Consider the following 26,349-nt stretch of genomic DNA (forward strand, 5'->3'; position numbering starts at 1 on the left):
TGTCGATGAACTAGGGGACTTAGTGGACACTAGCTCGTGCGATGCCAAGGACGAATGTCGTAGACAAGACATTTTAACTCTTGCACCAGAAACGAATTTAGCGTCGACAAATGAAGTAGGATTCGATACTAAAAAAGGAGCATTCGAAGTGGCCAACAACACACTGCTACGCAGCCAAAATAGCGCATTCAGATCCTGGAGAGACGGTGAGCTAGAGTTTCAAAAGGAACATATAAACGATAAAACTCCGGAGGGGAAACCGTCTTCGTCCAACGACAACCAGGGGGAAACGGACTTGTACACCGATTCAGGCAACAGTGAGCTAACCAAAATGTTACATTTGTTTGTGCCAAGTATCCAACAACTGTCCAATGAGAGAGAAGTTTCAAAACAGCTGCCAACTATGAATTATTCGACCCGCGCGGCCGCGGATCAAGGAGAGGGAGGAGGTATGAAATTACGCGCAAAAAACACCCAATACGTCGCTGGTCCGAGGAGTGTGGTAACATCCAAATCACCGGAAATTAAAATCAGTTTACGGAGTGTAAAAGAAAACAAAAGCGACCCGTTCAACGTTGCAAAGCTGGTGCCTTCCAATATAGGCTGCAACTCAGTCAACCTGATAAAGGCAGGCGACGAGTCCAGATGTCAAGCGCTCGCCGCAGCGTTGAAGGGTGAGTCCTCCGAAAAAGTACCACACTTCACGGTCAGAGACATACGAGACCACAGGGGCAAGCTGCAAACACCTATACACCAAGTTCGAGACGTGCGTAAATTGGTTAAAAGTTCTTATCACTTTGTGTCGTTGGATAATAACGCCAGCGCCGGCGACCTGAACTCAGATCAAAAGCTTTTCAAACAGGGGTCTTATCGAAACCCTGCGTCGCTTTCCCCCATAGTAATAAAGTGTCAGTCTGTGAATACCAATACCAATGGGAATGGGAAGCTATCTGGAAATTTAATTGGGTATTCTAAACCGAGGCTCAACGAGGATTCATTTGAAGTTGACAGGTCATCACCCCAGCAAGAGGGCACCAAAAGCGGCATCCACCAACCGACATGGAGAGAGCCATTAGGCAATGCAAAACAACAGAAAGGTGATTCGTCTGAAGGCCCCATTGGACTTGTAATTGAAACCAGAACAGCTTCTAGAAGACAGGATAAAACACCTGACATCGGTGACAAGACCAAACCTGAGTGTAAAATGTCCAACCTGGGTGCCTTCGAGAAATTACAGGCTGCAGTCAAAACCATGGAGCAGTTGTATGTTTTTGATAGAAATGAGTGGAAGAGGAAATCAGAGCCACACTCCATATTATCAGACAGTCATGTGCTCTCTCTCATATCCAGAGAGGAGCATGGGCCAGAGGAGGAGGGAGTGAATGTGGCCAATGCCATGGCCGTACCAACATTTAACATGGACAAGTTCATCCGGAGGGACTCATACCCTAACTCTGGCAAATCCCTGCCTGCTACGACCGCCTTGCCCGTCTGCGAAACGACACCACCCAAACGAGAGGAGAAAGAGCCCCCGAAGACTTTTCACATTCCCATCAGCCGGGATGTGCCCAAATCCCTGGCTCAGCTAGGTGGAACACCAATGGGTACCAATAATGTGTTTAATGTCAGCTCCATGGCTTCAGGAAACCCCCCCACAAATAACAATAACAAGGCATCATCACAGCCACATGCTGTATCACAATCCCCTTACTGCAAAGGCTTCAGCCAAGTGTCTCCTAAACTTCCGGTGTCAGTGAAAATCTCCCAGCAGCTCAGAAAGGCAGAGGAGAGACAGAGAGAGAGACAGAGGGAGAGACAGAGGGAGACAGCCAACAGTATGACGGCAGACATGCCCTTCCAGTTCAGCAGAGCCTCAGCCGAGCACGAAAACTACCTCACCATGCCCGTCAAGTCTCATGCCACCAGCGCCAAGCAAGCCGCTGCGTCCGCTGGCGGTGGATGCGAGAAGACAGCAATTTACAACTTCCCCGCCACTGGCGCCAAGTCCCAGATGGCCAGCCCACCCGGTTATTGCGGCGCCAGGAGGCAGGATGAGACACGACTTTCCCCACAGAAACGCTCCACCATCGTCATGGAGACGAGAGCCCAGGACACGCCAACTGCCACCATCTACCACATGCCCATGGCTCAGAGCATGGCGTCCGCCCAACCACAGATGTACTGCTTTTCCCCAACCATGTCCCCACAAGCCATCCCCCAGATCGACCACTACCAGCGCACCCAGAGAAAGATGCTCTTTGACCCCAGCACAGGGAACTACTACCTGGTGGACACCCCCGTCCAGCAGGCCACCCGCCGCCTCTTCGACCCCGAGACGGGCCAGTATGTGGACGTGCCAATGTCCCAGCAGCCCATGTCTCCCATGTCCATGTCCATGCCCCAAATGCCGCCCATGCCCATGCCCATCTTGCCTTTAGCCCTGAGTCCCGGCTCCTATGGCCCCACCTATATGATCTACCCAGGCTTCATGCCCGCCATGCCCAGCACGCCTACCCTGATCCCCACTAGAATGCAGTCGCAGCTCTCCATGCCGTTGGAGCAGGAAGACTCCGGAGACAAAGGCGGTTCCTCCCAGCCAGACTACATGGACATGGAGAGTCCTTACTACATGGCCACAGGGTCTGGGAAGTCTCCCTTGGCTGGAGGCTCCAGTATGGGCCAAGTCCAGCAGCAGGGCAGGCCGGGGGTCCTAGGCTTCTCCAACGGGAAGCAGCCAGTGATCAGCATCACCTCCCAGCAGGGACCACGCATCATCGCCCCGCCCTCTTTCGATGGGACCACCATGAGCTTTGTGGTGGAGCACAGGTAAACGGCAGGACCTGTCACATGATACGTAAGTGAATTTTTTGAGTACTCTATCATATAGTATGGCTGCATTAAGACAGGCATCCCTTGTTATATTTCTTTCTTCTCACTAATCAGCATAATTTACATCCTAATTATGACAGTATAATTCACAATCTTAATCACTTGCGCACCAATGTATCTTTCCCTACACTATAATGGAGTAAAACATCTATGGATATTGTTCCAGGTGATTTTTGGTGTCAAGTCTTAGGCTATTTTAAGGGAGGATTGATGGGTGACATATCAGTCTCAAAAACATAATAATGCTGTTTCAAATGTATAAGTCGGGATCATAGAATAGAAGAACATCTTAACTACAAAAATACTCCATCTTCTTAACTCCAAAAATACTCCATCGTCTTAACTACAAAAATATGTGTCTAGGCCGAGACGTCTTGTACAAACCAGTTCCAGTGTAAACACGTCCTTACAGTGCAAGAGGTACAGTATTTTCCCAGGTGGGAGCCCTTGAACCAGTTAATTAACATATCATTACTGCAGCTAATAATGTGTGTAGACAGGGACAGAAGGTGTTGCAGGTGACCTGAAGCCCCGTGTTTATGAGCCTGTTGGCATTCTGCAACAGTTAATTATTCCAGTAAAGGGAATGAATAGGTGGTAACCCACTCCTGAGTAATGCAACTCTAGCATGCACAACCTTTTGAACTTTAACCTCTTTCCAGACCTGGTATCAAAACAGCTCTGTTTAAAACAAGTGACATTAACCACCTGCTATTTTTAAACATGCTGTTTGGGATGAAGGATACAGTTCTATTCGGCTAAGGCGAGCCCATTCCACCTGCAGACATGCCTCTCTTGCAGTGTTTCTCAACTCCAGTCCTAGGTTGCACGTTTGTATGCTAGCCCTGCTCAAGCATGCCTGATTCAACCGCTGAACTCAACACCAGGCCCTTTATATGTTAAATCAGGTGTGCTTGAACTTGGCTGGAACATGTGCAACCTTGGGAGTGGGATGTTCAAGGGACGGAGTTAAGAAACACTGTTTACCCACATCTCAAAGTATACTAGCTGCTTCCAGTAACAGAATGATGTGTCATATTAAAGCTATCGAGGATGATATCAGGGATAGGAGACCTCGGCTGGCCCAGAGTGGCATTGGTTGGTGTTTGCTGGGGAAGGGGAAGAGGCGTGGCCAGGCCAGCATAGCTAGGGGGCCGGGGGAGGGAGGGAAAGGTCAGTGCGATGCAAGGCACTTGTTGTGCTGATACAGGGGTAGGCCAGCTGCTGCTGGAAATCAAGGCTCTTGGCTGTGGCAACGCAGGGCTGCAACGGCGTCAACCTTTTTATAGGACACAGTCACGCAGAAGGGAAAAAGTGAGAAGTGGACCAGCATCTCTGGCACTCAGCCATTACATAAACAAATCATGGGCACATACAGTACCAGCAGGGACGCAAGCACAGCAGACAATTAGATTGGGACTTCCCCTACCCAACTAAAAAGTTTTATACCAAGTACACTACATGGCCAAAGGTGTGTGGACACCCCTTCATATTAGGGGATTCGGCTATTTCAGCCACACCCATTGCTGACAGGTGTATAAAATCGAGCACACAGCCATGCAATCTCCATAGACAAACATTGGCAGTAGAATGGCCCGTACTGAAAAGCTCAGTGATTTTTAACGTGGCACCGTCATAGGATGCCACCGTTCCAACAAGTCGGTTCATCAAATTTCTGCCCTGCTAGAGCTGGCCCAGTCAACTGTAAGTGCTGTTTGTGAAGTGAAGTGGAAACTTCTAGGAGCAACAATGGCTCAGCCGCGAAGTGGTAGGCCACACAAGCTCACAGAATGGGACTGCCGAATGCTGAAGCAGGTAAAAATCCTCTGTCCTTGGTTGCAACACTCACTACCGAGTTTCAAACTGCCTCTGGAAGCAACGTCAGCACAAGAACTCTTCGTCGGGAGCTTCATGAAATGGGTTTCCATGGCCGAGCAGCCGCACACAAGCCTAAGATCACAATGCGCAATGACAAGTGTCGGCACACGTGGTGTAAAGCTCGCCGCCATTGGACTCTGGAGAAGTGGAAACGTGTTCTCTGGTGTGATGAATCACTCTTCATCATCTGGCAGTCCGACAGACGAATCTGTGTTTGGGGGATGCCAGGAAAACGCTACCTGTCCCAATGCATAGTGCTAAATGTGAAGTTTTGTGGAGGAGGAATAATGGTCTGGGGCTGTTTTTCATGGTTATGGCTAGGCCCCTTAGTTCCAGTGAAGGGACATTTTAACGCTACAGCATACAATGACATTCTAGGTGATTCTGTGCTTCCAACTTTGTGGCAACAGTTTTGGGAAGGCCCTTTCCTGTTTTAGCATGAAATGCCCCCGTGCACAAAGTGAGGTCCATACAGAAATTGTCGAAATCGGTGTGGAACAACTTGACTGGCCTGCACAGAGCCATGACCTCAACACCACCAAACACCTTTGTGATGAATTGGAAAGCCGACTGCGAGCCAGGTCTAATCGCCCAACATCAGTGCCCGACCTCACTAATTCTATTGTAACTGAATGGAAGCAAGTCCCCACAGCAATGTTCCAACATCTAGTGGAAAGCCTTCCCAGCAGAGTGGAGGCTGTTATAGCAGCGAAGGGGGGACCATCTCCATATTAATGCCCATGATTTTAGAATTAGATGTTCGATGAGCATGTGTCCACATACCCCTTGGTTATGGTTATAAAACAAGGACTATTAACGTTAATTGCAGAAAAATGTTATGCTGTAATTCCTGCAGTTCATTGTTTTTTTGGGGGGAATACTTTATTTGAAGGATATTTATTTCCATACATGCCACATTAATTTGTAGCAGTAAATAAGCATGATTCTTTAGGTACACTCTTAAAAAAGGGTTCCAAAAGGGTTCTTCGGCTGTCCTGATAGGAGAACTCTTTTTAGTTCCAGGTAAAACCCTTTTTGGTTTCAAGTAGAACCCTTTTGGGTTCCATGTAGAACCCACTGTGGAAAGGCTTTTACATGGAACCCAAAAGGATTCTACCTGGAACCAAAAAGGGTTCTTCAAAGGGTTCTGCTATGGGGACAGCTGAAGAACCCTTTTAGGTTCTAGATAGTACCTTTTTTTCTTCAACTAAAGTGTTAACGTTTTATGTAGGAACCATGACAAGTTTCCAGTTTCCTAATCCCAATCTCCCATTATCTTGTGTTCTGTTTCCCACACAGGAGTTACTTTTGACATGCCCTGATGTGTTCTGTTTCCAACACAGGAGTGACTTTTGACGTGTCCTGATGTGTTCTGGGCCCTCCAGTGCCACTAACCCTACCGTCTGGACTCTATGGTTCATGGTCATCAATGCCGGTCGTCATGGTCATCAGGGTTCTTGGTCATCTCAACCGACAGGATTGTTATTGCCTCACCTTTCTGAAGTAGGCTACCACTCTATCCCCCTTTATTTTCTTAACAACTCTGTGTTACATTTGGGAGTTTGGCAGAAATGTTTAATTGTATAAAAAAAAAAAAAAAAAAATCCACTAGTTAATGTAGTTTTTTACCATGTGCTGTATATTTTATTTACATGTTTGATTTTGTGTCATTTTGATTTCATATTGCAATACTCATGCAATGCAAAATAACCTCATGCAATTGTTCTCGCAGGCATTGTCATGATAATCAATTTCATCTGGACATTGAATTAATAATAGTAATCATGTATTTTCACGTAAGAAAAGCATGATTGTCAAACCCACCCTCCATTGGTTATTAATAAGATTAGGCTCCAAATCCATTCATGTGGGACCCCCAGCATTACCCCTTTGTTATAGCCCAGCATTAACACACCTGTGTCAACAAATCAAGGGTTGAGGAGTTAAATCAGGTGTGCAAGTGCTGGGCTAAAAATAAGTGCTCACTGAGAGGTTCCTAGGAACGGATTGGGAAATATGTTGTAGACATTTTCTTTGTCGCATTCTCCACACTAGAGGTCTATGTTCTAAAATGCACAACTTCCGGAAGGGTGCAGCTTGTCCCATTTATTTCTTTAGCAAGTACATGAGGCATGACAGCACACTTGGACAGCACACTTGAACAGCACACTTGAACTAAGTCCTCAGGAGAATGGAAGACGGCTTCCTCCCTTCTCTCTGTTACGGTGCCACCCGCTGTTTGCTTTATCCCTGTTGATGAGTTCAGTTCAGTACAGTATAATCTTGTATTGGTTTAATTGTTTAAAAAAACGATATGTTGCCAACAATATTAGCACTAAAAACAATTATGGTGGACATTCTATTTTCTTTCTGAACCTTGTCATTATTTTACTATTGAAAATGAATGAGCGCTTGTCTTGAATACACATTATGCAATATGTGGTTTGGTTTGATATACTTCTACTGAAATTGGTATGTTGTTGCCTGTTTATCTTGGGTATTGTTATTACTGCAATGTCATTAAGTGTTGACAATTTTGCCCTGTCACATTTAAGTGCTCTTAATGCAGGTAGCAAGCACTGTGAGTAAGAGGTGGATGTTTAGACATTTCATAAGATTTCATAAAAACACAACTGAAGATTTGCGGTGTTGAAAGTATTCTTGATGTTTTTACAGTAACAGGGATACAGTAATCTCACATTTATGAGTTGAAGTCTGTTTTGGACAAGCTGATGGGGCTTTCGCTGTATTATATTGATGTGTACAGCAAACCACATGCTTTCGGAACTGCTGGCCAGTCCATCCATTTCCCTTCATGAGTATGTTTTGGGATTGCTGTTTGATATTTTTAAAGGTCCAAAAATAAACAATAATAGCTGCTTAGCAAAGAGCAATTTCTCAAATAATTTTGCTAGGACTGTCTGGGAGTGGTCTGAGTGGGGAGGGGATAATTGAAAACTAGCTGTTATTGGCAGAGAGGTTTGGAACTCTCTTTTTTATTTGTCTATTAACTAATTTACAGCTTGGTGATGTCACCAGGCAGGCCAAAACTCCATCCCACCAAAACAGGCTGACATTTCAGGCGGTCTTTTCAAACATCTCTTACACTAAAAGAGCACGGTCATAATTTTCACAATTTCACAGTATTATTCCAACCTAGTGTGGAAATATAGAAAATCACAGGCAAATCACATTTTTGCCTGCACTGGGCCTTTAAAGTAACTGTCTAGTGAAAATCAAATTTAATGACTATGTTTTGTTGTTGACTTATCCAATACTCGTATTTGTGGCCAAAGCTGCAATTGGAGAAAAAACACTTTAAACTTGTATCTCAAACAGACCGTTTAAAAAATACTTGCTATTTCCTCAGAGGATGATGTCACCTTCCCGAGGAGGATGAGCTGGCCAATCTGCGGTCTACTCGCATTAATATTTTTAATGAGCAGTATATGACCACACCATTCTGTTGTTGGGGTACGCCCACACCATTCCAACACAGAAAAACATACTTAGTAACCATTTTTTTAAGGAAATCTATTTCACTCATATTGTAATTAATAATTGGTCATATTTCATCAAAATCTGGAAACACTGGACAGTTACTTTAATGCAGGACAATACACTTACACAATTTACTTTCATAATTTTACCTGTTTTCATAAATCACACAGGTCTTCGTGGAAAAATATATTTGCAGCAGTGGATTGTTTCAGGGTTGGCTAGGGATGGAATTTTTGTAATCCACTACATTTGATGAGTATTGCTGCAGAAAAAAGGTTTAACCTTTGAGGCGTCATTGTGAAAGGTGTATACTAAATATTGGACAGAAGGACTAAAGAATGTTGTGAGGGTATGAGCAAGTCTAAAAATAAGGGTTGAAGGGAGGAAGAGAAAGTGAGTGAAAAAAAGTGAGTGTCTTTTAGATATTGAGGTCTCTCCTTACCTCACAATATGGATGGACCTAACGGAAAAGAAAATGTAGATTTTTTGTGAAACAGCAAAGGAATTGAATATGCCTCTACTGGCCACAGGAAATGTAGAAAACTAGCAGTTGAAGGAAACAAGCACAGACTTCTTTATGGTGTAAAATATATTGCTACTGCGAATTAATGTGTTTTTGCAAGCAAATGTACATTGAGACTTGTTTAATAAATTTGAAATACTTTTCCAGAACTTGGTCTCCTTTTCTTATTTATTTGATACGAGTACCCAAAAGGTACCCAATTCTCATAATTGATGTCACCTGATATAAAGGATTTGGAGACAGGAGCAGGAATACATCATCTGGGTTTTTAATACACCCAAAACAAACATGTATACAAAACACTGGGATGTACCCAAACAAAAGAGCGAGGGTAAACCTCTAGAATGACACCGGACGAGACCCGTAATACACAACGCACAAAACACGCAGCACAGGCTGACATGCTGACCAGACCCGACACGTCGCGTGCGCGAGCGTCGCAAAATAAATTTAGAAACCCATGTTATTCAATTATTGCACCCACACTGCTTGCGCGCGCCAAGGAGCGTCTGCGACACCAAGGGCTAAAATAGATGTCGTTCCTATTTCTGACGCAGATCGCGCTGCAAGTCCTGCCTCTCCCATCTCCTCATTGGTTTATAGAAGCAGGTACCCACGTGCCATCTCCTCATTGGTTATACCCACGTGGGTGAAAGAAAGACGAAAACTGTTTTGCCGGTAGTCGTGGTAATACAATGAAAGTTTAGATGCGATCACCATATAATTTAAACGATGAAAAAGCCTGGAAGGAGGAGAGATGACTAGAAACGATTCGGTTGGCCGTTTTATATGTGGATTAATTGTCGGAGTAGAGATCCTTGTCCATTTCAGGTAAAATAACAACTCAAGGTTTATATCCCAGGACAAATTAGCTAGAAACAGCAAGCTAGCTAAACAGGACAAATTAACGTTAGCTAGCAAGTGCAAGCTAACTAGCTAAAATACCATACATGTTTAATGCTTTTCGACCTGTCCCCAAATTAATGTCATTGGTTCAGAGTTTGTTTTGATATTTTAACCTGCGTGTCGTGATCGCGTTTGGTGTGGGGGGGCAAAAATAAATTTATGCACGATAGCGCACGATGGCGCACGCGCGCAGCCGGTTTGGGCAAGTGTAAGACAACGCGTAGGTACTCACACACGACCAACGGACATGGGAACAATAATGGACAGCCGAATGGCGAAACAAAGGGCACATAAATACAATTACTAATCAAGGAAATGGGCACCAGGTGTGCGTAATTACACAGTTTCGGAGGGATCCGTGACACTTGATTAAAAGTTAAAATACCTTAATAGAAAATGACTCAAGTAAAAGTGAAAGTCACCCAAAGTATTTGGTTTTAAATATACTTAAGTATCAAAAGTAAAGTAAAAATCTTTTCAAATTCCTTATATTAAGCAAACCAATTTTCTTGTTTTTGTAATTTACGGATAGCCAGGGCACACTAGAACACTAAGACATAATTTACAAACTACGCATTTGTGTTTAGTGAGTCCGCCATATGAGAGGCAGTAGGGATGACCAGGGATGTTCTCTTCATAAGTATGTGAATTGGACCATTTGTCAGGGAAAATGAATGGAGGAAAATGTATGGAGGTAAAAGTACATTATTTTCTTTAAGAATGTAGTGAAGTAAAAGTAAAAGTTGTCAAAAATATAAATAGTAAAGTAAAGTACAGACCCAACAAAAACAGCTTAAATAGTACTTTGAAGTATTTTTACTTAATTACTTTACATTGTTTGATACTGTATGTTATATAACATTTCTTCGTTGATATGAAGTGAACCGAACACAGGTGTTGGTAGTGAGTTCAAGAAAAATTTGAATATTGATTACAATTTTAAATTGAAGAAATGGTATTCTCTTTATCACCCAAACAAACGAAGCTGCTACTTCCATAGATGCACCCTTTGAACTTTTAAGAGAAGGCGGAAAAGGTGAAGTTTTATACTTAGACCTCAGTAAATGGTATGTGTTCCTGTTATTCAGTATGTGTTTATGCGTTCTGGAAAGCCATTCACGAGAGAGTGAGTCAAGATCCAATAATGGGTGACTGATGAGTTGGACCTTGAACTTTAAGTGAAAGAGCTATGCCATCATCATGCTAATCTGTGTATCTAGGTGTTAATTTAGAAAGATGATACTCGTTCTGGATTCATTTCAAAAGGCCACTAAAGCTAACAAGTTCACACTAGTGGTCCTATATGGCTCAGTTGGTACGAACGTGGCACTAGCAATGCCAGGGTTGAGGGTTTGATTCCCGCTGGGGTCACACATGCAACCCTAAAATAAGGGCCGTTTTGCACTATATGCAGACCACACACTATGCATAGGGCCCCTGATGAAAAACAAACAAAACAGTCTCAATGTTGAGAAAACACAAGGTGAAATTTTGAAATATTGTAGTGCATCAACAGGATTCCTTCCTATGTCAGTCACAGACAGACCTAGCCATGAAGCATAGAGATGAACTAACGTAACCGCCAGTCATGTTTTGGGCCCATATGAAAATCTGCTTGTTGCATGGGTTGTGAGGTTGAGGGGGCCCAATAAAACCTCGCTTGGCACCCCGAACAGATAGAGCCGGACTAAAATGTATGCACTCAAGTCCCAAAACTTCTGCTATATGGCATATATTATTGGGACTGGAAAACCCCCCACAGAGTTTGCACTTATTCAAAGTGCACTTATCAGGAGTCGACTGTATATCATTACTATTAAAACATGAATGAGCAGTGCTCGAACACAATGAATGAGAAATACTTTTGGACAAATGGAAGGAGAGTATTTTCTGGAAGGTATATTTTTAAAGTATCAACAACATAAGTCAGACCCTTCTCTCATTACCCTGAGAGACATTACAAAACAAACCAGGACTTCCTGTTTCTAAAACTGTGAAAACAACATACTTTGAACAGCAGACCTGTGAGTTTCTGACAATAATCTGCACTGTTGACGTTGTGACTGGTGTTTTGCGGGAACTATTTAATGAAGCTGCCAGTTGAGGACTTGTGAGGCGTCTGTTTCTCAAAGGAGACACTCTAATGTGCTTGTCCTCTTGCTCAGAGCAAGGCCCTATAAATGGAATTATCCATTGTTGCTAAACTGTGTTCAGTCAAATTTAGAGTGCCACTCTGTTACCAGAAACTAGTATAAAAAATTAAGTATTCTGCTATTAGAATTACAATAAAAAAATATTGCTCTTCAGTGAAGTACTGCCAATTGTATGTTGGAAACCATTATCCAGGAAACATAGTTCAACACTTTGTGTAAATTGTAACATGTTTCTTGAACACCAGTGATTCTAATGACAAGAATAACAGTGTTACCTGGACATGACAAATCAATGAACTAATTAAACACTGTTATTGGCTAATATGCCTCTCAATTTACAGTTGACCATGGCAAGGAAAAAGTCAATATGCAGTGTAGCTATACCGATGGCTAGCAGCTTTGACAATATTGAGTCAAGCAACAGCTTTACTGATTCAGAAAATATGGTGTCACAGTGCTGGAGAGGCAGAGTTGGCAGGTGGGCTTCCTATCTCCTGATACCCTGATGATACACACTGGCATAGATGACAACCAGACGTATTTGTAAAGACATTCTCACCAAGGATGAACTCAGACCGTAAATGCCAAAGGGGTCCTTCTCCCTCTCCCTCTCTCTCTCTCTCACACACACACACACACACACACACACACACACACACACACACACACACACACACACACACACACAGTCACATAAAATATTTTAATGTGTTCGATCAGAATGATTGCAGTAGGTTATGTCCATCTACTCATCCCTTAAAATGTTGACAAATACAACTTGACACTTTCCATATAAAAGGCGGTGTGGCGTGACATACTGTCTTTTCTTCACGCTCACATGTATGTGTTTTACATTACGAGATTGCTATCAATCCCCCATGTCAGCAGTGTGAAAAACAACTTCTAGCCTCAGATGAGCACACACTTTGCGTTCTTTGCTTGGGAGCTGAACATGCTCAAGCGGCTGCACAGGGTAGCAGCTCTTGCATTCACAAACCAAAAGCATTGAAATCTCGACTTGCGTGCTTTGGGGGCTGAGCCTCTGGATTCTCATCAGATGAGTTTATCACACAGATCAATGATCAATAAACTGCATCACTCATCATTGCCTGGGCACAAATCTCAACACTGAGATGCGCAAAGAGATTAAGTCACTGGACAGTCATATGGCAACCATTGAGTCTGACCTCGAGCACATCCTGGCCAGGTTTCCCTTGCCGGTACCAAACCCAACCCCTACAGTTCACGGTGCAGTTGAGAATGGTTTTAGCCCGTATGGACAAATAATTTGCTTCTGCCTGCTTCTCTGTCACAGTTCAGACCAAGAGCGGCCTAACAAACGATGCAGGCATCTGATCGCTTCCTATTTTTTTTTATAAAATAAAAAAATATATATATATTTCACCTTTATTTAACCAGGTAGGCCAGTTGAGACCAAGTTCTCATTTACAACTGCGACCATGCAGCACACATGACAGCACTGCTTCAGCCAATAGGCTTTGTTAGCAAATCAGCAATTCTGTCATAAGGAGCTGCAGGAATGCTTCTCTGCAAACTATGATGCTGAGCCCATGAAAGAACGGTCTACAGTTACAGACCTGCTCATCCAATGCCTTCATGGTTAGCTGATGGTTAGCGCAGTCCATCCTCCCTGACGAAGAGAAGGTTCCACTACTAGGTGTGCCCATATCACCTGACCAGACATTTGGCCCAGCAGCGGCCAACCTCCAAGTGTCTAAGGAGGACAGAGAAGCACAGATGGAACTTCAGCGCCTCATTCCAAAGCCTAGAATGCATCAACCAACAAACCATTACACCCCATACAGTTCCCCAACTGAGATGCCAAGAAGCAAGGTTTAGACTCACGCTGCACCTGCTCAGGAGTGGAGGAACAGACACACTCAGCCCTACTGAAGAGGTGGAGCGCAGCATCGCCAAAGAGGCAGAGGTGCACCATATGCAGGCCGCATCCCCTCTGCACCACAGCACGCACTTCCTCGGTCCTGATGGGACCGACTCTCTAGCACAACACCGTTTTCTCGAGCACTATCTTTCCAGCTAGAAAAGGTCAATGGCCAACAAATGGGTGTTATGCACTCTAACACAAGGCTACACACTACAATTTTGTTAGCGATCCCCACTTTTCAGGGGTGTTTTGAAAACAACAGGTTGTAACCCTACTCAAAAGCAAACACTCTGCTCAGAAATCTCCTTGCTCCTGGAAAATCATGCAATCGAAGTGGTAGAACCAGCGCAATCAAAACTGCTGGTTTTACTCAATCTACAGTACCAGTAAAAAGTTTGGACACACCTACTTATTCAAAGTTTTTCTTTATTTTGACTATTTTCTACATTGTAGAATAATAGTGAAAAAAATCTAAACTATGAAATAACACACATGGAATCATGTAGTAACCAAAAAAGTGTTAAACAAATCAAATATATTTTAGATTTTAGATTCTTCAGAGTAGCCACCCTTTGCCTTGATGACAGCTTTACACACTCTTGGCATTCTCTCAACCAGCTTCATGAGGTAGTCACCTGCAATGCTTTTCCAACAGTCTTGAAGGAGTTCCCACATATGCTGAGCACTTGTTGACTGCTTTTCCTTCACTCTGCGGTCCAACTCATCCCAAACCATCTCAATTGGGTTGAGTTCGGGTGATTGAAAAGCAGCATTCCCCAAGAGAGGATGGCTTTCACTTCAACAGTGATAAATTCATGACCTTCTTTGAGGAAAAGATCATGATTATTAGAAAGCAAATTACGGACTCCTCTTTAAATCTGCGTATTGCTCCAAATCTCAGTTGTCCTGAGTCTGCACAACTCTGCCAGGACCTAGGATCAAGGGAGACACTCAAGTTTTTTAGTACTATATCTCTTGACACATTGATGAAAATAATCATGGCCTCTAAACCTTCAAGCTGCATACTGGACCCTATTCCAGTATATACCTGGACCCTATTCTTATATACTACTGAAATAGCTGCTTCCTGTGCTTGGCCCTCCTATGTTGAACATAATAAAAGTCTCTCTATCCACCGGATGTGTACCAAACTCACTAAAAGTGGCAGTAATAAAGCCTCTTTTGAAAAAGCCAAACGTTGATCCAGAAAATATAAAAAACTATCGGCCTATATTTGTCCTCGAGCTCCTAGACCTTAGTGCTGCTTTTGATACCATTGATCACCACATTCTTTTGGAGAGATTGGAAACCCAAATTGGTCTACACGGACAAGTTCTGGCCTGGTTTAGATCTTATCTGTCGGAAAGATATCAGTGTGTCTCTGTGGATGGTTTGTCCTCTGACAAATCAACTGTAAAATTCGGTGTTACTCAAGTCCCCGTTTTTGGACCACTATTGTTTTCACTATATATTTTACCCCTTAGTGATGTCATTCGGAAACATAATGTTAACTTTCACTGCTATGAGGATGACACACAGCTGTACATTTCGATGAAATATGGTGAAGCCCCAAAACTGCCCTCCCTGGAAGCCTGTGTTTCAGACATAAGGAAGTGGATGGCTGCAAACCTTCTACTTTTAAACTCGGACAAAACAGAGATGCTTGTTCTAGGTCCCAAGAAACAAAGAGGTCTTCTGTTGAATCTGACAATTAATCTTGATGGTTGTACAGTCGTCTCAAATAAAACTGTGAAGGACCTCGGCATAACTCTGGACCATGATCTCTCTTTTGATGAACATATCAAGACTGTTTCAAGCACAGCTTTTTTCCATCTACGTAACATTGCAAAAATCAGAAACTTTCTGTCCAAAAATGATGCAGAAAAATGTATCCATGCTTTTGTCACTTCTAGGTTAGACTACTGCAATGCTCTACTTTCTGGCTACCCGGATAAAGCACTAAATAAACTTCAGTTAGTGGTAAACACGGCTGCTAGAATCTTGACTAGAACCAAAAAATGTTATCATATTACTCCAGTGCTAGCCTCTCTACACTGGCTTCCTGTTAAGGCAAGGGCTGATTTCAAGGTTTTACTGCTAACCTACAAAGCATTACATGAGCTTGCTCCTACCTATCTTTCCGATTTGGTCCTGCCGTACATACCTACACGTACGCTACGGTCACAAGACGCAGGCCTCCTAATTGTCCCTATAATTTCTAAGCAAACAGCTGGAGGCAGGACTTTCTCCTATAGAGCTCCATTTTTATGGAATGGTCTGCCTATCCATGTGAGAGACGCAGACTCGGTCTCAACCTTTAAGTCTTCATTGAAGACTTATCTCTTCAGTAAGTTCTATGACTGAGTGTAGTCTGGCCCAGGAGTGTGAAGGTGAACGGAAAGGCACTGGAGCAACGAACCGCCCTTGCTGTCTCTGCCTGGCCGGTTCCCCTCTCTCCACTGGCATTCTCTGCCTCAAACCCTATTACGGGGGCTGAGTCACTGGCTTACTGGTGCTCTTCCACGTCATCCCTAGGAGGGGTGCGTCACTTGAGTGGGTTGAGTCACTGACGTGATCTTCCTGTCCGGGTTAGCGCCTCCCCTTGGGTTCGTGCCGTCGGGGAGATATTCGTGGGCTATACTCGGCCTTGTCTCAGGATAGTAAGTTGCTGGTTGAAGTTATCCCTCTAGTGGTGTGGGGGCTGTGCTTTGGCAAAGTGGTTGGGGTTATATCCTGCCTGTTTGGCCCTGTCCGGGGGTATCGTCGGACGGGGCCACTGTGTCTACCGACCCCTCCTGTCTCAGCCTCCAGTATTTATGCTGCAATAGTATATGTGTCGGGGGCCTAGGGTCAGTCTGTTATATCTGGAGTATTTCTCCTGTCTTATCCTGTGTCCTGTGTGAATTTAAGTATGCTCTCTCTCTTTCTTTCTTTCTTTCTTTCTTTCTTTCTTTCTTTCTTTCTTTCTTTCTCTCGGAGGACCTGAGCCCTAGGACCATGCCTCAGGACTACCTGACCTGATGACTCCTTGCTGTCCCCAGTCCACCTGGTTGTGCTGCTGCTCCAGTTTCAACTGTTCTGCCTGCGGCTATGGAACCCTGACCTGTTCACTGGACGTGCTACCTTGTCCCAGACCTGCTGTTTTAAACTCTCTAGAGACAGCAGGTGCGGTAGAGATACTCTGAATGATCGACTATGAAAAGCCAACTGACATTTACTCCTGAGATGCTGACTTGTTGCACCCTCGACAACTACTGTGATTATTATTATCTGACCCTGCTGGTCATCTATGAACATTTGAACATCTTGGCCATGTACTGTTATAATCTCCACCCAGCACAGCCAGAAGAGGACTGGCCACCCCTCATAGCCTGGTTCCTCTCTAGGTTTCTTCCCAGGTTCCAGCCTTTCATGGGAGTTTTTCCTAGCCTCCGTACTTCTACACCTGCATTGCTTGCTGTTTGGGGTTTTAGGCTGGGTTTCTGTACAGCACTTTGTGACATCAGCTGATGTAAGAAGGGCTATATAAATACATCTGATTGATTGATCCGCCTGGATAATCTCCTGCATGCCTGTCATCGCCCATCCCGGGGGTTCAGGTCTCTCCCAGGAACCTCCAGCAAGACGGATTCCATGGAGGTGGGCACGATGCACCTTCCCCCAGAGGAACGTCAACGCAGCTGTCAACAGGGTCTCTGCTCCTACTGCTGGGAGTCGGACAACCCCTGGAACACCTGTCCCAGTAGGAGAACCAGGCGAGGAAGCGACAGGCCCGAGGAGCGCTCCTGTACCTTCCCAGGTAGGAGTGGACGTGCCTTGCTCCTCTCTGTCCACCCAGCCCGTCCTTCTTCCTGTCACCTTCCCGGACTATCCTGGCCCCCCACTGAGTCCTGCCCTAGTGGACAGGCAATTTCCTAGACCGGTCAGTGGCCTTATTATTATGCATTCCTCTATACCCTTTACAACCCCCTATCCCAGTCCATGCCCTGGTGGACGATTGGTTCCGGCGCCCCGAGGAGGTATGGAACACAGCGCACACCTGTCTCCAGCGTGTCGTCCTCCGGCAGAAGGTGCAGGCTGATCGTCACCGCAGTGTGGCCCCTGTCTTTCACCCCGGTGGCAGGGTCTGGCTTTCTACGAAGGACCAGCCGGAAGCTGAGCTCACGGTTTGTGGGGCCATTCAAAGTCCTGCGGAGAGTCAATGAGGTGACGTACAGATTACAGCTGCTGGACCCCACGATGCACCTCCACCTCCCTTGGACGTCGAGGGGTCCCCGGCCTACACCGTCCACAGCCTGTTGGACTCACGGCGTCGTGGGGGGTCTCTCCAGTACCTTGTCGACTGGGAGGGGTACGGTCCCGAAGAGCGGTGCTGGGTTCCGGAGCGGGACGTCCTGGACTGTTCTCTCAGTCGGGACATCCCCAGGCGTTGTCCCGACCGACCCGCACTGCATCTCCGGGGTTGTCCCCAAGGTCGGCGGCACCCCGCTGCTGAAGCAAACGCCCTTCACTCATCAACCCCGGACTTGTCTCGTCATCAATACACACACCTGGTTCCAATACCCACTCTATCACTGCATATATACTCCCTCTGTCATTTGTCTTTGTCGGTCATTGTAAATGTTGCTTGTTTTCCTGAGAGGAATCTCTCCTACTATTTCCTGAGTACTTTATTATTTTGCACTTTTGGTTTCGTCCCGCTTTTATATAGTGCTTTAAAAACTCAGTAGTTCTATACCTGCGACTGCCTCCTGCCTACTCCTCTCTACACTTGTGACAGCATTCAAACCAAATCTAACTTTATTTACATAGAATGTTTCAATTATTTATTTTTCTGCTTCATCACATATCCATTCCATTCTGAAACCCATAGCATGAATGATCCAGAGTTGCTTTGCTTTCCTAAGAGCATTGTATCTACAGTTGAAGCATTGCCTTCACCAGGCATGCATCCAGGCAAAAAGGCCACAAATACTGCACCACCTGTTGTGGTCCTGACTCCTGTAATTTATCTACTGTCCTTTTATTGATGGAGCTTTAACATCAAACGTTTACAGTCCACCTGTCCACACTGGTCAAAGGCAGTCAACAGTGGGCACAAGCCCAGCACACAATGCCACATACTATATAAGCCCTATAAAGAAAATAAATAAACAAGGTATGCAAGCCACTCTGGATATGGAATGCCTGTCATCTAACGACAATGACTGTTTATGAAGCGGAACATTCCAGCTTTCACTAAGGAAGTAAGATTGTAAGATCAAAGAAACAGGTGATACCAAACCTGCCTCTTTTATTACTATTTATAGACAGACATATTCAGAGATAGTATAGTACACTGTAATGACTTGTCTATGAAAGCTATAGATGGCCATTGAAGTGTGTTCAATTAGACCATTTTATGGTAGGTTAATAGCAGGGACTTTTGTCATCTCATTTTATGCTCGACAGACCTGATCCAGCAGCATTTATATATCGTGGCTGATCCCAGGCGGAGGAAGGTCACAGACAGGGTTGTGGCCAGACTTCGGAAGGATCAAATTGATGTGGAAGAGACCCTTTAATCCCAGTTGGCCAGCAACACATTCCAGACATACTGACAGAGGCCATTTCACTTCTCCTGAGGTCCCTTCCTCCAGTCTCCCTGTTTGGAAAGGATATGGCTTTATGGATTTTACTTCTATTGCTAAAATCTATAGTCTACATCAGACTATATAGGCTATACATTTATGTCTTCCAGATTAACAAAGACAGAAGCAAGTATAGCATAACTGTTTAAACAATGCACAATCCAGAAGCAGTACAGAAATTCTTAAATAAAAGCATTTATTTAATTTAAAAAAAAATAACATAGTACCACACACATTGTTTCCTCTGGAAACAAAACTTTCCCTGGTTGCCACTACTCTTGCTCAACTAAAAATGTCATCACAATTTTTTAAGTCGCTCCCAAAAACGTATTTTGAGGTAGGGTTGCGTTTTACCCCAAGTTACCCTACAATTGACCCTTGTTGGATTTAGCTCCAATCTTCCCTATGCACTAACAGCAAATTGCAGAGCAGTAACATGCTTAACCATGAAGCTGCTAAAAACTTTGGGCTTAAAATGGTACAGGCCACACATATGTAGGAGTTATAATAATGCTCTTGTGGATGTACAGGCCCGGCAAGGAGACGCTCTACAGGAATACAATGCGCACTCTGATTCCTCAGGGGAGGGCCGCAGCACAACAAAGGCTGACAGAGAGTAGGTACCATCGTTGTTTTTATGGTGACTGTAGTAAGTGATATTCTCCAGCTACTCAGGCCGATGACCACTACTGGTCTCCTTGAATAGGTCAATCTCCATGTCCCGGGGGTAAAACCGCTCTGTGGTCAAGAACACACGGGGAGGCTCTGAGGGTGAAACCCGAAAGATGGGCAATATCATGGAGAGGTTAGTGAGGTATCATTTAATAGTGTCTGTCGCGTGATTATGTGAAGTTGTGAACCTTTACGTATACTTCCGCAAGTAAAGTATTGTACTCTTTTGTACAGCTCGATTTATGATTATGAAATCATTTCAAATCACTTCCTGATTTGACTGAATTGAAAACTGAATTGACCCCAACACAGTGAGCTACCCCCCTCACACCCCCAGAGGTCCCACCCATGACAAGCAGGGCAATGTCCAGGCTACCACTGAGTAGGGGTACGCGGATGGAACACACCTACGTCCCCTCACTGCTCACACTGGTAACGGGCACAGTCAGGGAGGCGTCACCCCTGGCAATGCCCTTTACTGACACCCCGCTGCCCTCTGTCTGCCCTGAGCTGCTGGAGTAGCTGAACAAATTGGTTCGGTACCCACCGTGCCGCTGTAGATGCCACTCCACTGTGAGGTGAGGGGCCTTGTGGTCCACGGCAAACTGACAGTGCAGGGTCGGCTCCTTCTGCAGGCCCACTTGCACAGACGGTGTAGGGCCAGAAGTTGTTCCTGACCACAAACTGACCAGGATAAACTGGGCCATAATTCTGTGTACCACGACCATGCAGAAGGTGTCATATGCTGAGGTAGTGAGGAAAGTAGAGGAGGATGGGTCAAGGGTGATGGATCCTGAGAGGATCCCTGTGAGAAGTAGATCTGTTCCAGCACAGAGGGACAGGCCAATGAGTGATATATGCATCAGCAAGGTTGGCTTCTTAGCGTTCAGAGCAATGGTTATCAACTTTACTGCAGAAATGGAACTTAAATCACAGAAAATAGATGTTGTGGTGGCAGCTGCAGAGAAGTACTTGGGTGTATGAGATTTGACTTCAAAAAAGTTCCTGGCTGTGTTGAGTGGTGGTGTCCCATCTCCCCAGGCCGTTGGCATGGTGCAGGAGAAGATATTGTTAAAGTAGTGGAACGAGGTAGTGTGTTTTTGATGAGTGTAGGCTTAGTTGGAAGGGTGTTTTTTTTTATTTCCCCTTTTCCTATTTTGTATCACAAAGTATAATGGCTTTATACTATAGTCCAGTTGGGGGCGGTAATGCAACAAATTGGATGCCAACCTCCGTTAAACCCCACCTAAGAAGAATAAGGTGTTTGCTGATGACGACCCACTGTGCGACAACGAAAAAGCTACATGTGGAATGGCCAGACTGACAGGGAATATTTTGCCAATTTGTTAGGTTCTTAGATGGTACTTTTCGATTAAAAACAATAGTTAACTAATGTGTGTGTGAATTATTATATGCATGAGGTTGGTAAGCTTTACTTTCCCGTAGTACGTGCGTATATTTGAACACTAGCTAGCTAGTAGTTACAACCAGGCAGCCTGGTCGAAGACACTCCGCATTCAGTTTACAACAGAATAAAAAAATACACGTCAAATGTCCAGCGACACTGTCAAAGATTTGACACCGTCCCGGGAGAACAATGTTGCCACTGAAAATAAGGATGCACATATTGGTAATAACGGAGGAACAGAGATTCTCTCAAAAAACCAGAGGAAGAAGCTTTTGAGGCACCAGAAATGGGAGGAGGAAAGGAACCTTCGCAAGTAAGTAACGTTAGCTTGTTTACCTGGCAACCCGACGTTGAATTGCATTGAAGTCAATGTCGGGCAGAAATTTGTACAATTAAATCAACTTTTCAAAGATTTCTATCTCCGGAAGCATGCACACAAGATTAAAATACAAATGCATTCACGCCACGCATTTATACCTCAGTGATGCATACTTGCTGAGCTCCTGCACATGTTTACATGGTTCTGCTTATGCTTCAGTGGATAGAAATCTGAATTCACTAACAGCGCTTTGATAAGGTGATTTATTTATACTTTCCTGTGGATATATTGTCTCACATTCCTACTGTCAAAAGGACCAATAGTTGTAACAACTGGTAGAGTATGTTTTAAATTTCATTTAATTCAACATACTGGCTTGTAGAGGTTGAGAGAGGAAACTTTATTGATCTTAACACTCATTTGTGCCGATTTAGAATTCAATGCAATTCAACATCGGGTTTCCAGGCAAGTAGCTAGTTAACTAGCTAGGTATACTGTGTTTCACATAAGTGATGTTTTACATTTAAACTGCCCCCTGTATTCACTTAGGCTACTTCTTAGTGATTCTGGGCATAATGGGCAATAATTAACTCAACAGTATGACATCATCATACTACTTCCTGCTTACAAACAACAACAATATAATTCAAATCTACCAAGATTGCCACTATTGACTTATGGCAAGTTGTACCTTGAAGAATGCCCATGTGACAAATTGTAATGTTGTTGATATCCGAAAGCAGAAAGCACCATTTTGTGTACGATGATCATGTCGTGTATTGTCTTACCTTTTTAAAGTTCTGTTTGACCAACTGTGTCCTTCACAGGCAGAAGCGGAAGGAGAAGAGGCAGAAGAGGAGCCTCGAGAGGAAGACCCAGGGGGAGGAGGGAGGGGAGTTTGTGGCTGGCCGGAAGCGCTTGAGGAAAGAGGTGAAGCTCAGCAGCCCCCTGAGACTGGTGATAGACTGCAGCTTCGACAACCTCATGATGTTTAAGGTAGCAAGACTGTCAGGGCCCCCTGTGGTCAGTAGGGCACAACGTTGTGGAATGTTCAGATATAAATATATTGTGTCGAACAAACATTCATCTCAGACATGTAGAGTAACGAATCACGGCAGTTCTATTCATGGCATTTCTATCTGACTGCAACGTTCCGTGTACATAGAAGATGGCACAGTATTGAATCCTGTGTTTCATGCTTTATGTATTGATTCCCCTGTGAAGGATGTTAGGAAGCTCCATAAGCAAATACAGAGATGCTATGCAGTGAACAGACGAGCGGTGCACCCTGTTCAGGTGAGTCTACCTGCCCCACAGGACCCCCTGCATCATCATCGGTTGCAGAATCATCCATCAACCACCACTGAACTCAAGTGATTCAAGACTCATTCATCTTAGTGCTGTATTTTCTCTCTCTTCATCTCCCAGTTTTATCTAACCAGCCTTGGTGGACAGCTGAAGCAAAACATGGATAAGACCGATGAAGGATGGGTTAACTGGAAGGTGAGTGTACCCTGTCTGTTAGTTTGGATACGCACTGCCAATGCATGTTGAAATTACTAATGGAAATAGTTAGGGGAGTGTTTTTCAGAGACGCACTGCTTATTTTACACTGTGTTTGAGAAGATAGGAAATGACTTGAGGGGTATGCATACATATGGGGAGTAATGTCTCGTGGGGGTTTCCATATTTAAAGCTCTGGCGAAAGGTGGCAAGACTCTTGTCTGGTGCAACAAGAGTGGTGCAGCAGTCTAAGCTACTGCATCTCAGTGCTAGAGGCGTCACTACAGACCCTGGTTCGATTCCAGGTTGTATCACAACCGGACGTGATTGGGAGTCCCATAGGGTGACACACAATTGGCCCAGCGTCGTTAGGGTTTGACCGTCATTGTAAATAAGAATTTGTTCTTAACTGACTTGCCTAGTTAAATAAAGGTTAAATACAATAAAAAATAGATTTTTTGAGCTGGGTGCAAATGGATACATTCACAAGTCAACACCTCTCCCAAACACTTTCCATCAGATGCCAACCATATTACCCATTAAATATCCCACTACTTAGGGATGCAATCTGAGTGGTTCAAGACGGCTGTAAGTGAAGAAGGAAGAGTAATATGTCATTAGGCCGTGGGTGTTATGTAGGTTAGGAGGTGGCAACTTACATTAACACCTGGTACATTTTTGTTTGTGTGTGTGTGTCCGTCCGTCCGTCCGTCCTGGGCAGGATATAACGGTGAAAGCAGAGGCGTACCACGAGGTGGTGAACAAGGAGCAGCTGGTGTACCTGACCTCTGACTCTCCCAACGTTCTGACGGAGCTGGACGATACCAAGGCCTACGTCATCGGAGGCCTGGTGGATCACAACCACCACAAGGTCAGGACTACAGAATGACCTAGAACATTTAGAAGATTCATTTATGGTCTATTAAGTATTTTTTTTAACTCAACATGTTGGGTATGTTAAGCAGCAAGTCAAGACAACCAATTCCAAATTGACCCCCTGCCCCGAGACACTTCACCTAGGTCTGAGCCATTTATGTCAGTCGTTGGTGAGCATTGTGTTTGACCTTTTACCCTGTCCTGTAGGGTATCACCTTTGAGCGGGCTCAGGAGCTGGGGATCGACCACGCACAGCTCCCACTGAACAGCTTCGTCAAGATGAACAGCCGCAAGGTGCTGGCGGTCAACCACGGTGAGGAAATATCCTAAAGATTTACACCTCAAGATAGGAAACCACCTCCATTTACCGTAGTGTGTAGCATTGACAGACCTATGAAATTTGAATAAAAGAGTGGTATGTGATAAGGGTTTTTAATATTAAATTCTTAATGTATAACTGTGTTTGTGTGTGCATGTTCCCTGCCACAGTGTTTGAGATCATGCTGGTGTACTTGGAGAAGAGGGATTGGCAGGAGGCCTTCTTCACCGTCCTGCCTCTAAGGAAAGGGGCCATTCCCCTGGGCCAAGAGGGAACAGCGACGGAAGAGGAGGATTCTGACAGAGACTCAGACACAGCAGAGCCAGTCATACAGAACACCACGAACACACAGGACCAACAGGAGAAAGGACAGGGAGGACAGGACACACTGCAGTTGAAAGAGGCTCCCAAAGAGCAGACTGCACCATAGCCCCAAATGCTACCATGTTCTTCTGGGTCTTAATATGAATTGTTATCTGTTGCAATATGGTTGATTTAGTGAATTGCGAGTTTGAGTTATTTTTGATTGCAGAATTATAGTAGTTTTTAGTCATTGTTTTGTTATCAGATTTCTGTTGATTTATGCATTTTTTTATGGAAGATATTTGACTTGGAGTGCATATATTAAGTGAACAAGTCACACATTTGCAGATCTATGTTATACCTTTTGACCTGTTATTGGTGCTCTGTAGCAAGTCTAATGCTTTTCATTAAATTAAAACATTTTGACTTACACAGACTGATATTACTGGTATAAAATTGGGTCTCTGTAGGAAAGATAACCTACATACATCAATATGCAATTAAAGTTGCCTGGTAATTCATCCAAGCACTGGAGCACTGTAAATGTAATGGGTAATTCTGCAGGAGAATCACTGCACTAGTATTATACATTTTAACCTACTGCCCTCTTGTGGCCAAGGAAAGATGATACACCTAAAATAATCTGGTTGAAACCGGAAGTTTCAGACGCCATGGAAACACATGACGATGACCTGTGCTGCTTCTGTTTGCTATATATACATGGCCTGATAAACTACATTAGCAGCTAGCTAACATCAAATGAATAGAAAAGCAATGAAAGTGGTAGTTTAATTACAGCTCAGGGCGGTAAGAACGTTTTGTTAATTAAACTAGCTAGCTAACGTACCTGCTTCAGAGTAGTTTACTTTGTGAGGAGCGTCGTTTACAGTGTTGTATTTAGAGTTATCTACCTGGAAACTAGCCCATTCAACTAGCACGTCCATTTAGCACTTATTTCCCTAAGTAAGTCACAGTAGCCTTTCCAAACTCACACTTGGCCAAATTGAGGGTTAAAGAAGCATTCTCCAACCGCTGAAACACACTTTTCAAAGTGGAGAGAAGATCAGACCAAGTAGACGAAAGTATCACTACATCGTCAAGATAAGCAGTACAACTTGGCACTTCTGCAAACACAATGTTAACTAGACGCTGAAAAGTAGCAGGTGCATTACACATGCCAAATGGCATCACAGTGTATTGTACGAAGTTAACAGGCGTAACGAAAGCCGAGATGTCTGAAGCTCAGGAACAAGAATACTCCAGCTCCTGGAGTTCCCCATGTATTCTTGTTCCTAAGCCTGACGGTACGTCCCGCTTATGTACAGACTATCGTCGCGTAAATGCAGTTACAAAGTCTGATTCTTTTCCTCTACCTCGATTAGATGACTGCATTGATGGAATTGGATATGCTGCTTACGTTAGTAAGTTAGATTTGCTAAAAGGTTATTGGCAGGTGCCTCTGACCTCTCGAGCTTCAGACATCTCGGCTTTCGTTACGCCTGATAACTTCGTACAATACACTGTGATGCCCTTTGGCATGTGTAATGCACCTGCTACTTTTCA

The 26,349-nt window shown here is 44.3% G+C and overlaps 1 protein-coding gene across 1 annotated transcript; it reads left to right on the forward strand.

The window, feature by feature from the left end:
• The first annotated feature begins 21,335 nt into the window (after positions 1–21,335).
• On the forward strand, positions 21,336–25,216 carry trmt10a (tRNA methyltransferase 10A). The gene is made up of 7 exons (XM_038975786.1): positions 21,336–21,779; positions 22,613–22,781; positions 23,010–23,081; positions 23,214–23,288; positions 24,010–24,159; positions 24,372–24,477; positions 24,654–25,216. The coding sequence occupies exons 1-7, from the start codon at positions 21,610–21,612 to the stop codon at positions 24,911–24,913; spliced, it is 1,002 nt and encodes a 333-aa protein (XP_038831714.1). The 5' UTR covers positions 21,336–21,609; the 3' UTR covers positions 24,914–25,216.
• The last annotated feature ends 1,133 nt before the right edge of the window (positions 25,217–26,349 follow it).

Source organism: Salvelinus namaycush, chromosome 36 (assembly GCF_016432855.1).
Source record: "Salvelinus namaycush isolate Seneca chromosome 36, SaNama_1.0, whole genome shotgun sequence".
In the NCBI taxonomy this organism is placed as follows: Eukaryota; Metazoa; Chordata; class Actinopteri; order Salmoniformes; family Salmonidae; genus Salvelinus; species Salvelinus namaycush.